This window comes from Vipera berus, assembly GCF_964194415.1.
Source record: "Vipera berus genome assembly, chromosome: 1".
Lineage (NCBI taxonomy): Eukaryota > Metazoa > Chordata > Lepidosauria > Squamata > Viperidae > Vipera > Vipera berus.
This window is the reverse complement of record NC_138202.1, coordinates 218,875,240-218,885,748: the sequence shown is the minus strand read 5'-3', so window position 1 is coordinate 218,885,748 and position 10,509 is coordinate 218,875,240. Positions and strand designations below refer to the sequence as shown.

At 39.7% G+C, this 10,509-nt stretch overlaps 1 protein-coding gene across 3 annotated transcripts in view; it reads right to left on the bottom strand.

The window, feature by feature from the left end:
- Positions 1–1,323: 1,323 nt before the first annotated feature.
- ADAM17 (ADAM metallopeptidase domain 17) overlaps positions 1,324–10,509 on the bottom strand; it is a 44,487-nt gene continuing 35,301 nt past the window's right edge. For 2 of the 3 annotated variants that reach the window (XM_081313795.1, XM_081313797.1), the window contains 4 exons: positions 10,387–10,465; positions 9,292–9,380; positions 8,802–8,858; positions 1,324–3,914 (listed from right to left, as the gene is read on the bottom strand). In XM_081313795.1, the coding sequence (XP_081169921.1) occupies positions 3,564–3,914; positions 8,802–8,858; positions 9,292–9,380; positions 10,387–10,465 (576 nt within the window). In that variant the 3' untranslated portion in view covers positions 1,324–3,563. The remainder of the gene's footprint in view (positions 3,915–8,801; positions 8,859–9,291; positions 9,381–10,386; positions 10,466–10,509) is intronic. The other variant, XM_081313796.1, reaches the window with a different exon arrangement.

Genomic DNA, 10,509 nt, shown 5'->3' with positions numbered 1-10,509 from the left:
GCACACAAAACCACACACCATCCGGTCCATGGAAAAACCTCTTTCCACGGAACCGGTCCCTGGTGCCCAAAGGTTTGGGGACCTCTGCCTTAAGGGTTAAGACTATTTCAGGAGGGATCTTAATGGGGTAATGCTGGCCATACCCTCTGGATTTTCTGAAATGCAAAAGAGAAAAAAAAGGCTACATTTGATATCCTCAACCCTAGAATTGAAATTCAGGGATTGACTGCGTGGGATATTATTTAGATAGGTTGGCAAATGTTAATGATTTCGGTAATGGACATTAGCAGTCAGGATTCTGTATTGGAGATAATTGTGCCATGTGGCACAGGGATTAAAATAACAGGTTAAAAGAATGAGGGGCAATAGTTAATGCAAACAATATAGATAATAATCGTAATCCAAGACTATAATTCTGAATCAAGCTGGACCAGATCTTGAGAATGTGGGTGGTCATACATGATTCTGACTGAGACAATTAACAATTTGAATGAGATAATAGCAAAGATTGTTTTCAGGCACTTTAGAGAAAGTAATGAAGTCCTGCTAAGAGAAGTCTTCGGGGGGCGGGAATCAAATATTTTAGAGATGCAATATTCTGATTGCAGAGGGAAGCAGGGACACAATAGGGGGCAAGAGCTGTTCAGATAATTGTGATAAACACACTGAGCCACAATGTCTAAAGGACCAAAAACAATGTTTTTGGAAAAAGCTAAGGTAAGCAACCCAAGCTGATATTTGGTAAACAAGAACCACATTTATAATGATACAAGCAAAAGGCTGTTTAGTCTTTGCTGATAAGGGTGCTTAGTCTAAAAAATTTGCAATTTCAATCAGCAGCTAGCATTTGCAGGTTGGAAGTGAGCAGGCAGCTCTTTGGAAATACATCAGACCTGCCCAAAGAAGGCAGTTTAAAAGCAAGGGCCCAAAATGGAATGCAGCAAAATGTGCTTTCTGCAATTTCCCATTATCAACTTCTGCTTCAAGTGTGACATGGCTGTTTCAAGCTTCCTCCTTAGATATTCTACAGGGCAGTAGTTACCTTACTGATGACTTCCATTGTCTGATTTCTATGGTACTTACCTTGCTAAAATAATCTGATTCCTTTTTATCCAATGTTCAGCAGTTGACAATACCATACTAAGATGTGCTGAACAGTTTAAGAACAAGCATTCATGTTCTACTTTGATTGCTGCTATCGTGCCAATTATCAGTAACAGTCATGTCTTCCATATACAATTGAAAATATAAGGGCAAAACAAATATTTTAGACTACTCACGTCTACAAGCATCCTGCAAAGCTGTTTCCAGAATGCAAGATGATAGAATAGACAAGTGCAGCATTTAATTGCCTTGGTTGTTATGACACACATCGAAGTACATTTAACAGATGACTGAAGCTTTTAAATTATCACAGAAAAAGGTGGACTTTCGTATTTACAATGAATGCCAAGATGCGTCTCATGAGAAACTTATAAATCACCCTTGGTACAAGATTAACTTGTGACCCCACGGATACAAGCATGCAAGTAGCTTTGCAATGATATGGAAAGTGATTTCTTCCTGCTAGAATGTTTTTGGAATGTCTAATCTAGCTCACAGTTTAGGGTTTCTTGCTAAATGTGCCATCCAGGTACTAACCAGACCTGATCTTGCTTAGCTTTAGGAACCCAGCCAGGGATGATGATGATGATGATTGAGTTGGAAGGGACCTTGAAGGTCTTCTACTCCAACCCCCTGCTCAGGCAGGAAATCCTATACCATTTCAGACAAATGGCTGTCCAGTCTCTTCTTAAAGACTTCCAGTGTTGGAGCATTCACTGCTTCTGGAGGCAGATTGTTCCACTGGTTAATAGTTCTAACTGTCAGGAAGTTTCTCCTTAGTTCTAGGTTGCTTCTCTCCTTGATTAGTTTCCATCCGTTGCTTCTTGTCCTGCTTTCAGGTGCCTTGGAAAATAGTTTGACTCCCTCTTCTTTGTGGCAGCCCCTGAGATATTGGAACACTGCTATCATGTCACCCCTCACCCTTCTCCAGGACCTGAAAAATCTGAAGCTTCAATTGACACCAACTAGTTTTGATATTCAATATATTTTAGAAAATCATTTTATTACATGGCAATGAGAACTCTTACTCTTCATGGAAAGGTTATTTTACAGCTGGTTGTGAAATCTGAAAATTAACAGAATATCGGTAAAAATACCTTAGAGACACAAATTCAAGTAGTGCAACAAATATCCATGAAAAACGTACAGGTGTATTAATCCCCTTTAAATGCTACAGAATACAAATTTTTCATCCTTTTTTTCCTGACATTTAGACCAGCTCCCAAGCTGTTGTATTTTATATTAAGCATAACTTTGGACATGATTAGATGAGCAATCAGAAATAATGCTACCCTTTTAATCGTGACCCCACTGCTTCTATAGGCACTGCCTCCACTCCTGAGACCAGATCCCTAAAAGTAGAGAGCTGTGCTGTTTCTGCTTTTGCTCTCTCAGCAAAAGGCATGGAGAAAGCCACAAAGGCAGCAATTGGCACTTGACGGAGATCAGGACTGAGATAAGCCAGGCTAGTGGCAGAACAAGATGCTCTTTTTTTTCCTCATGGCATCCACAAATTATTCTTTCCTCACAAGCAGGCCAGCCATAAAAATGCAACATGAAATACGCTACAGCAGATGCCCTGGATACTGTACACTGACATGGTTTGAAATACAGTTTTATGAAGTCTCCTTTCTAGGCTTCTATTCCTTCCTCGCAAAGTGAAAGAAGTGAAATGATAATTACACATTTAAGCTATTCGTTTTGGATCAGAAATCAACATTCAGCAGGCTATGTGCATATAAATCTGAAAATCAATGAAAACATTGCTTCTGTCTCAATTGGATTTTGATTATCTTCCTGTTGGAGTCTGATCAGAACTGCCTAATTAAAGCCACACTGTATTTTCTTCTGAAAACATTCTTGGATTCCAAGATTTGCATTGAAGTAATTAGCTGCTATATAATATTCCGTTCACATTTAGCTGAAATCTGTGCCTTTCCTAAATATCAATGAAATTGAAATGTTCCTTTCATCTTTCATTTTAAAAAATACTGTTTAGTGGCATTCCTGATTTCTCTAGTAAAAGATGATTTCATTTATTTGGAAGAATTGTATTCTGGAGGGGAAAAAAGAAATCTCTTTTAGCAGTGCTGTTTAATACCAAGAAGGCACATTATAAAAATACTATTAAGATACACAAATCTTAGGTCAGAGAGACTATGGCTTGATTCTATCAACTGAAGTGTATGTTCAATTTGAGAATACAGAAAAGAGTCAGCAAGACTCAATCTGACCTCACTTTTTATGCTTTTAGGTAGTAATTCATACTGACATCAGGAAGATCATACATATGGCCAGCATCTGCACTTCCTTGCTTTTTTCTCAGTATACATACCTATGCATATGCATGTACAAATGCATACACACAGACACACAGAGGCAGAGAATATAATGAAATGGTTTTAGATCAACTAGCGGAACCTGATGTGCAGAAGAGTCAGCAGCTGAGAAGGCAGAGACTAGCACTCGGTTTCCTTGCTGTCCACTCTGTGTTGGCGCTGCAGTTTAAAAGAGGAGCTTTTCTCACTCCTGGTGACCGGATGATCCGTGAGGTCTTCAAACGATTTGGCAGCTGCACTGTTGTTTGGAAAAGGATCCTTCTCAAAGCAATCCTCCTCCATATGGGAGTCCGTGCTTGGATCCTCTTGGATAGTGTCCATTCTTTGGTGATCCAGTTTTGGGGCCCCCGCTGCCACAGACACGGGTATGATGGGCTGCAAAGGCTGGTGCCGACTTGCTGGTGGCACAACGGGGAAAGGCTTGATGATTCTGATGGAGGCTGAGTCCATGCTGCTCAACATCTCAACGTTCTGCAAGAGACAAGCGGGATGTACATTAATGGGAGGAGGAGGAGGAAGAGGAGGATGGTAAAGATCTTCCTCAACAGCTGCCGGCATCAACTTCCCTCCGCCCCGTGCGCTCCCACAGAGAGGGCCTCCTCAGGGTGCCACCGGTCAGAGAATGTCGCCTGGTGGCCCCCAGGGGGAGGTCCTTCTCTGTGGGCGCGCCGGAATTGTGGAACCGTTTGCCGGTTGAGCTCCGGATGGCGCCCGACCCGCGCTCCTTCTGACGCAATCTGAAGACCTACTTGTTCGAACAAGCCGGCCTGGCCTGATGGGTGATGGGTTTAGATTTTAATATTGTTTTAATGTATTTTAATTCATTGTTCTTAGTTTCTGGGCACTTGTTTAATCTCTTTTAATGTTTGTACTTTTGTATTTTTATATGTTTGCCCTGTTCACCGCCCTGAGTCCTTCGGGAGAAGGGCGGTATACAAATAAAATTATTATTATTATTATTATTATTATTATTATTATTATTATTATTATTATTATTATTATTATTATTATTATTATTATTATTATTATTATTATTATGCTTTATACAGCATCTGAGCCAAGTGTTCACAGAAGGCCTGCCTCTAAAGGCCACTAACACGTATTCTGTACATATGGTAAGAGGGCAAGTCCTGTGAATCAGGACAGATAGGAGACTGTTGGGAGAATTCTGGTCCATACAAACCTCCACACCAGTAATGAAAGATGACAATTTAAAAGCATTGCCACAATGGGCCGTAGGGAAGAAGTTTTGTATAGTGTGAAGCTGCTGAATTTCTGCAAGATTATTTTTAAACAGGGAGCTATGATAAATTACAACTACGATAAACTGAAACTAACTTAAACTAAACTATAGTTGAATGAAATTAAGAAAGGACATCTGTAGACATCTGTAAGGTATGTATAATCCCCAAAACTGAACCTAGCAGAGAATTCTGAAGTTGTTCTATATTGAGAATTTGATGGTTTGGCATGAACAAGTTCTTCCTGGAAATAACAACTTTTGGAACTGGATTGGGTTCTTGCACCCCAACCTCGTAGCTTTTTAAAAACACAATTCAAAAACATGACATTATACTTACATGATTTGTTTAAAGTTTTGTCTTCTTACCCAATATATGCTGGCTTTTTTTATTCAGCTGAATATACATTTTATAAGTTGTCCTTCCCCTTCATGGATTACTGCCTTGTCGTGGCGAAGGGGCTTGCGTAATTCAATGAAGCTATGAGCTATGCCGTGCAGGGCCACCCAAGACGGACAGGTCATAGCAGAGAGTTCTGACAAAACGTGATCCACTGGAGAAGGAAATGGCAACCCACTCCAGTATCTTTGCCATGAAAACCCTATGGACAGTACCAAAAGGCAAAACGATATGACGCTGGAAGATGAGCCCCTCAGGTCGGAAGGCGTCCAATATGCTACTGGGGAAGAGCAGAGGGCTAGTACTAGTAGCGCCAGAAAGAATGAAGCGACTGGGCCAAAGCCGAAAGGACGCTCAGCTGTGGATATGTCTGGTGGTGAAAGGAAAGTCCGATGCTGTAAAGATTTTTTCTCCATAGGAACCTGGAATGTAAGATCCATGAATCAAGGCAAGCTGGACGTGGTCAAACAAGAGATGACAAGACTGAACATCGACATCTTAGGTATCAGCGAACTAAAATGGACAGGAATGGGTGAATTTAATTCAGGTGACCATCAGGTATACTACTGCGGGCAAGAATCCCTCAGAAGAAATGGAGTAGCCTTCATAGTCAATAAAAGAGTAGGAAAAGCAATACTGGGATACAATCCTCAAAATGACAGAATGATCTCAGTTCGAATCCAAGGCAAACCATTCAATATCACAGTAGTCCAAGTCTATGCTCCAACCACCGGTGCTGAAGAGGATGAAATTGACCGGTTCTATGAAGCCCTACAGCACCTTATAGAACTAACACCAAAAAATGATGTCCTTATCATCATGGGGGATTGGAATGCTAAAGTAGGAAGCCAAAAGATAACCGGAATAACAGGCAAGTTTGGCCTTGGAGTACAAAATGAAGCAGGGCACAGGCTGATAGAATTTTGTCAAGAGAATACGATGGTCATAGCAAACACTCTTTTCCAACAACCCAAGAGACGGCTCTACACATGGACATCACCAGACGGTCAACACAGAAATCAGATTGACTATATGCTCTGCAGCCAAAGATGGAGAAGCTCTATACAGTCAGTAAAAACAAGACCAGGAGCTGACTGTGGCTCAGACCATGAGCTTCTCGTTGCAAAGTTTAGGCTTAAACTGAAGAAAGTAGGGAAAAGCACCAGGCCAATCAGGTATGAATTAAATCATATCCCCATTGAATATACAGTAGAGGTGACAAATAGATTTAAGGAATTAGATCTGATAGACAGGATGCCTGAAGAACTATGGACAGAGGTTCGCAACATTGCACAAGAGGTAGCAACCAAAACCATCCCAAAGAAAAAGAAATGCAAGAAAGCAAAATGGCTGTCTGAGGAAGCTTTGCAAATAGCTGAGGAAAGGAGGGAAGCAAAAGGCAAGAGAGAAAAAGAAAGATACACCCAATTGAATGCAGAATTCCAGAGAATAGCTAGAAGAGATAAGAATGCCTTCTTAAATGAACAGTGCAAAGAAATAGAAGAAAACAATAGAATAGGGAGGACCAGAGATCTTTTCAAGAAAATTGGGGAGATGAAGGGAACGTTCAATGCAAAAATGGGCATGATAAAGGACCAAAATGGCAGGGACCTAACAGAGGCAGAAGAGATTAAGAAGAGATGGCAAAATTACACAGAAGAACTATACAAGAATGAGCTTAATGTCCCTGATAATCACAATGAGGTCACTGACCTCGAGCCAGACATCCTAGAATGTGAAGTGAAGTGGGCGTTAGAAAAGCTGAGCAACAACAAAGCTAGTGGAGGTGACAGTATTCCAGCTGAGCTATTCAAAATCTTAAAAGACGATGCAGTAAAAGTGCTACACTCAATTTGCCAGCAAATTTGGAAAACTCAACAGTGGCCACAGGATTGGAAAAGATCAGTTTACATTCCAATTCCAAAGAAAGGCAGTGCCAAAGAATGTTCAAACTATCGCACCATTGCACTCATTTCTCATGCTAGTAAAGTTATGCTTAAAATCCTACAAGCTAGACTCCAGCAGTATGTGGATAGAGAACTACCAGAAGTACAGGCAGGATTTCGAAGAGGCAGAGGAACTAGAGATCAAATAGCCAACATACGCTGGATCATGGAGAAAGCTAGAGAGTTCCAGAAAAACATCTACTTCTGCTTCATTGACTATGCTAAAGCCTTTGATTGTGTGGATCATAACAAACTGTGGCAAGTTCTTAAAGAGATGGGAGTACCAGAACATCTTATTTGTCTCTTGAGAAACCTATATGCGGGCCAAGAAGCAACAGTGAGAACTGGACACGGAACCACTGATTGGTTCAAAATTGGGAAAGGAGTCCGGCAAGGCTGTATACTGTCGCCTTGCCTATTTAACTTATATGCAGAGCACATCATGAGAAAGGCAGGGCTAGATGAATCAAAAGTTGGAATTAAGATTGCTGGAAGAAATATCAACAACCTAAGATATGCAGATGATACCACTCTAATGGCAGAAAGTGAAGAGGAACTGAAGAGTCTCTTGTTGCGAGTGAAGAAGGAGAGTGCAAAAGTTGGGTTGAAACTAAACATTAAGAAAACCAAGATCATGGCATCCAGCCCTCTCAATTCCTGGCAAATAGATGGGGAAGAAATGGAGGTAGTGACAGATTTTATTTTCCTGGGCTCCAAGATCACTGCAGATGGGGACTGTAGTCAAGAAATTAAAAGACGCTTGCTCCTCGGGAGGAAAGCCATGGCAAATCTAGACAGCACACTAAAAAGCAGAGACATCACCCTGTCAACAAAAGTGCGTATAGTCAAGGCTATGGTCTTCCCAGTTGCAATGTATGGCAGTGAAAGTTGGACCATAAGAAAGGCTGAGCGCAAAAGAATTGAGGCCTTTGAACTATGGTGCTGGAGAAGACTCCTGCGAGTCCCTTGGACTGCAAGGCGATCAAACCGGTCAGTCCTAGAGGAGATCAACCCTGACTGCTCTTTAGAAGGCCAGATCCTGAAGCTAAAACTCAAATACTTTGGCCACCTAATGAGGAGGAAGGACTCACTGGAGAAGAGCCTAATGCTGGGAAAGATTGAGGGCAATAGAAGAAGGGGATGACAGAGAATGAGGTGGCTGGATGGAGTCACTGAAGCAGTAGGCGTGAGCTTAAATGGACTCCAGAAGATGGTAGAGGACAGGAAAGCCTGGAGGAACATTGTCCATAGGGTCGCGATGGGTCGGACACGACTTCGCAACTAACAACAACAACAACAAGTTGTCCTTGAATTAGGACCACAACTGAATCTTGAATTTTGCTTGTCTCTTGTTGCAGCCATTGAGTTACCATAAAACCGGACTCGATTTTACGATTGTTCTTATTAAGTGAATCACCTCAGTCGTTAAGCAAATCACACGGTCATAAATCTGAATCCAGCTTATTCAGTGGAATTTTTTTTATGTAAAGTAGCAAAAAAGTCACAAACTGCTAATGTGTGACTGCTGGATGCTGCAGCTGGTGGTAAATGCAAGGCAGTTGCCAAGTGCCCAAAATGTGATGAAAGGACTGCACGGGTGGTAAGGCATTGTAATTCAAGGTTGGGTCATAAGTAACTTTGAATCTGTTGTAACTCTGAATGGCTGTTAAATGACTAGTAGTAAGTTGAGGACTACCTGATGAAAACTTTATCCAGCAGAGGTTTGTTGTCAACAAATGCAATACTAAAAGTATTAATTCAAGCAAACTTACACTTGGACCAAACAGAGATTTGGTGTTTTCTTCATATTGCCTGTCCAATTTCTTGTCCTGTTAAAAGGGGAGAAATCACATCTTTATTTCTATAAACAAATCATTATTTTACAAATAATCAGAACTCAGGAGTAGTTATGTCAACCACTAAGCAAGTTATTGTAACTTTGGAAAGACTTTCAAGTTACCTAGCCAATATACTTCTTCCTCTTGCTTTAAAAAAAAAGGTGTTTGTAAATAATGATTTCTTTAAAAAAAAACCTCAAAAGTTCTGAAAGGGAAGCAAATTTTGAGGAATCAAAACATTTCCAAATTACTGGAGATGGGGTAGGAAGGAGTAGAATGAATAAACAGGGAATACTCTTACTATGAAAAGATCTAAGTATCAAATGAGTAAATACTCAGCATGGATTTTTATAATTATGGACTCAATGTCTTTTACTATAAATTTACACTTGAATTTAAGGCATCTGTTTAAATTAAAACTTACCACACAGTGTACTAGAATACTGAGAGGAATCCAAAACAGCAAGGAGAATACAACAACAGATCCTACTATGTTGTCTGCTAAAAATTTCCCTGTTTAAAAGAGAACAACGATTCTAGCAATCTTAGGAGTAAAGAATATGCAAAAATAAAAAGAGGTAAATTTTACATGTCCCTTTTCCCCAACTGATTAGTGCATATGACAAAATAGGATCATATATATTGAAATAACAAATAGCTTAAATATCAGGATATAAATTATCAATTTTAAAGAGATTTTATTACCAGTAGAGAATGGAAAGGAATGGAAGCTAGACATTTATTCAGGGAATGCATTTTATACTGTTTTCTTATATATCTATCTAATAAACTAAGAAGGATAATCAACTAGGAAATTGAATACAGGTCGTCTTTACCGTTGCTAGGTAAATAGTTACACAAATTATAAGCCTCCTTTTTATTTTTGCATAACATTTAACAAGTTGTACCGCTCACCTTGGAAATACACACAAACCTGTTCTTTCAGTTTGCATAGTCCTGTATAGCAATAGGATTGATGCTAATTTTATGACTATTATCATAGCCAGAATTTCCATGATTGGATTATAAATCCAGAATTATTCCCAATTGGATGGAGGAGAGACACTGTTTGTTTTATTAAAACTTTAGGTGCACTAGTTAACACAAATATTTAAAGCAGGTGTGTCCAAATCATGGCTTATGGGCCACATGCAGCCCTGGACAGCTAGTAGCACAGCCCCACAAGTTTTTAAACTTTTAACATTATTATGTGATTTTTTTAAAAAAAGTTATCTATATACATTAATTATATTATATATTTTATATGCGGCCCAAGACAATTCCTCTTCACTCAATGTGGTCCAGGCAAGCCAAAAGTTTGGACACCTATGATTTAAATTGCAAATATACAATTTATATCAAAACCTTCATGATCATTATCAGGTCAATATTAGATATATTCATGCTACCAAATTATTTACACATCTGCTACACTATCACATTTCAAAAAGCAAAGAGAATACTACACGAAGTAGAAAAGATGGGCTGAAAGTAAGATTTCAAGCAGTGCATATCTTACCAAATGTATTGATGCTAAGCTGATCAATGAAAACCCAAAGTCGTTCAATCACATCCTGCACACGCTTATCACATTTGCCCTGTAAGAAACAATGCTGGCTTAGTAAACCAAGTTTCCATCATA